Raw genomic sequence first — 1,950 nt, 5'->3', positions numbered from 1 at the left:
GTGTGCGCGTGTGCGTGCGTGTGTGCGTGCATGTGTGCGTGCATGTGTGTGTGAGTGCACGTGTGCGTGCATGTGTGTGAGTGTGTACATGTGTGTGTGTGAGTGTGTACATGCGTGTGTGTGTGGGTGTGAGTGTGCGTGCATGCGTGTGTGTGTGAGTGTGTGTGCGCGTGTGCGTGCGTGTGTGAGTGTGTACATGCGTGTGTGTATGTGTGTGAGTGTGTCCATGTGTGTGTGTGAGTGTGTACATGCGTGTGTGTGGGTGTGCGTGTGTGTGTGTGAGTGTGTGTGCGTGCGTGTGTGTGCACGCATATGCGTGTGTGTGTGAGTGTGTACATGCGTGTGTGTGTACGTGTGTGTGCGCGCGTGTGCGTGTGTGTGAGTGTGTACATGCGTATGTGTGTACGTGTGTGTGCGCGCGTGTGCGTGCGTGTGTGCCGAAGGGAACATGGAGGTCAGAGGACAATTTTCACAGCAAATTCTTTTATACACTGAGCTACCTTGCTGCCCCCTTTTAATTAATCAGTTTTTTCGTTTTTCAGTTTTGAGACAGCATCTCCACAGCCCTAGCTAGTGTGAAGCTAACGTTGGCCAACCCTGTAAAGCATGTGCGACCTTGGGTGTGCTTATCCTATTGTCCTGTCTCTTCTTATACCACATTTCTCGTTTCATTGGGCATCTGTATTCTGTGACATGGCAGACACTGGATGAGCCAGCTGGAGCTCCCAGACTGTGCACGGAGTTGGCGGTAACTTTGCACTGTGCAGCTCCCCGCCATTCCGCTTCCCCACTGCCCAGGGAACTCACTGTGCATCACGGCTTGCAACATATACTGGGGCCTCAGGATCACAGAGCGCCAGGGTAGGCTGGGGCAGGTAAACATGAGGTCCTTCATAGCTGGGTCCTGCAGGATTTGGAGCAGGGTTTGTGGGGCACCAGGCTTGCATCTGCAGAAGGGTCCCTTCTGGGAAAGGGGCAGATAGAGGATGACCTCCTGGGTCTTTGAGTCCTGGACACAGCGTGCATAGCGGGTCCCATGGTGTACTTCCACAGCCTCAAGCCTGAAGGGTTGGTCCACAGGCACCACCCCGGCCTCCGTGACAATTCTTTCAGTTGACTTGAAGTGAATGGGCCACTGTGTGGGGCTCTGGGGCACGGCAGAGATGAGCTCCTCCAGGGTCCTGTAGCTCTGCAGGCTGCTGAGTGTACTGAAGAGGCCTACAGGAGTCAGCAGAGAGGGGAAGAATGGGGGGTGGGCAGGCCATGGCTGCAGCAGGCTCTGCAGGCAACCCAGCCAGCATCCCTCCTGGGGCTGCACCTGGACATCTAGACCAAAGGTCTGTGGATGGAGGCTGGAGGACAGTGTGTGAACAGATAATCAGGAACAGGAATGACACACCGATGTCACGAGAGACACAGAAGAGAGTAAGGGCACATTCTCTAACACACACACACACACACACACCTCCCTTGCTCTCCCACTTTTCTGACCTCTCTCTGTCTCCAACTTGGCCAACCTATCCCTTTTCCCTCCAGACACCTCCCCTGTAGCTGCAAACCCACACATCCGGTCTGTCTCCCCATCCCGAGGCATCACCATTGTCTCTTTCTCCCAAACTGGAGCCCCAAGAGCTACTGGTCCAGGTGCTCTCTGACACCCACCCCTCAGTTAGTCTGCCAGGACCACCCACCACTCCTGCGGTCCCCAGACATCCTGCCACCAGGCTGGTACATCACCCGACTTCTGGGAGCAGTTGTTTTCTGTCGCAATCTCACCACTCAAATCTAATCAAGAAAATATCACGGAGTCTGGACTGAATGACATTCTACAGAAATACTGGTCTTGGACACGGATGTAGTTCCGTGACCGAGTGCTTGCTTAGCATGTGAGAGGCCCTGAGCTAAACCCCAGTGCTAAAAATATGTGTTGGCCTGGATTCTTAAAGCATG

General features: G+C 54.3%; 1 protein-coding gene across 1 annotated transcript in view; it reads right to left on the bottom strand.

The window, feature by feature from the left end:
- Themis2 (thymocyte selection associated family member 2) overlaps positions 1 to 1,950 on the bottom strand; it is a 15,224-nt gene that overhangs the window by 6,166 nt on the left and 7,108 nt on the right. Inside the window, exon 3 of the mRNA XM_026782177.1 lies at positions 808 to 1,218. Coding sequence (XP_026637978.1) covers positions 808 to 1,218 — 411 coding nt within the window. The remainder of the gene's footprint in view (positions 1 to 807; positions 1,219 to 1,950) is intronic.

The sequence above is a fragment of the Microtus ochrogaster genome, chromosome 10 (assembly GCF_000317375.1).
Source record: "Microtus ochrogaster isolate Prairie Vole_2 chromosome 10, MicOch1.0, whole genome shotgun sequence".
Lineage (NCBI taxonomy): Eukaryota > Metazoa > Chordata > Mammalia > Rodentia > Cricetidae > Microtus > Microtus ochrogaster.
The sequence above is the reverse complement of the archived record's forward strand: the minus strand, read 5'-3'. Positions and strand labels throughout refer to the sequence as shown.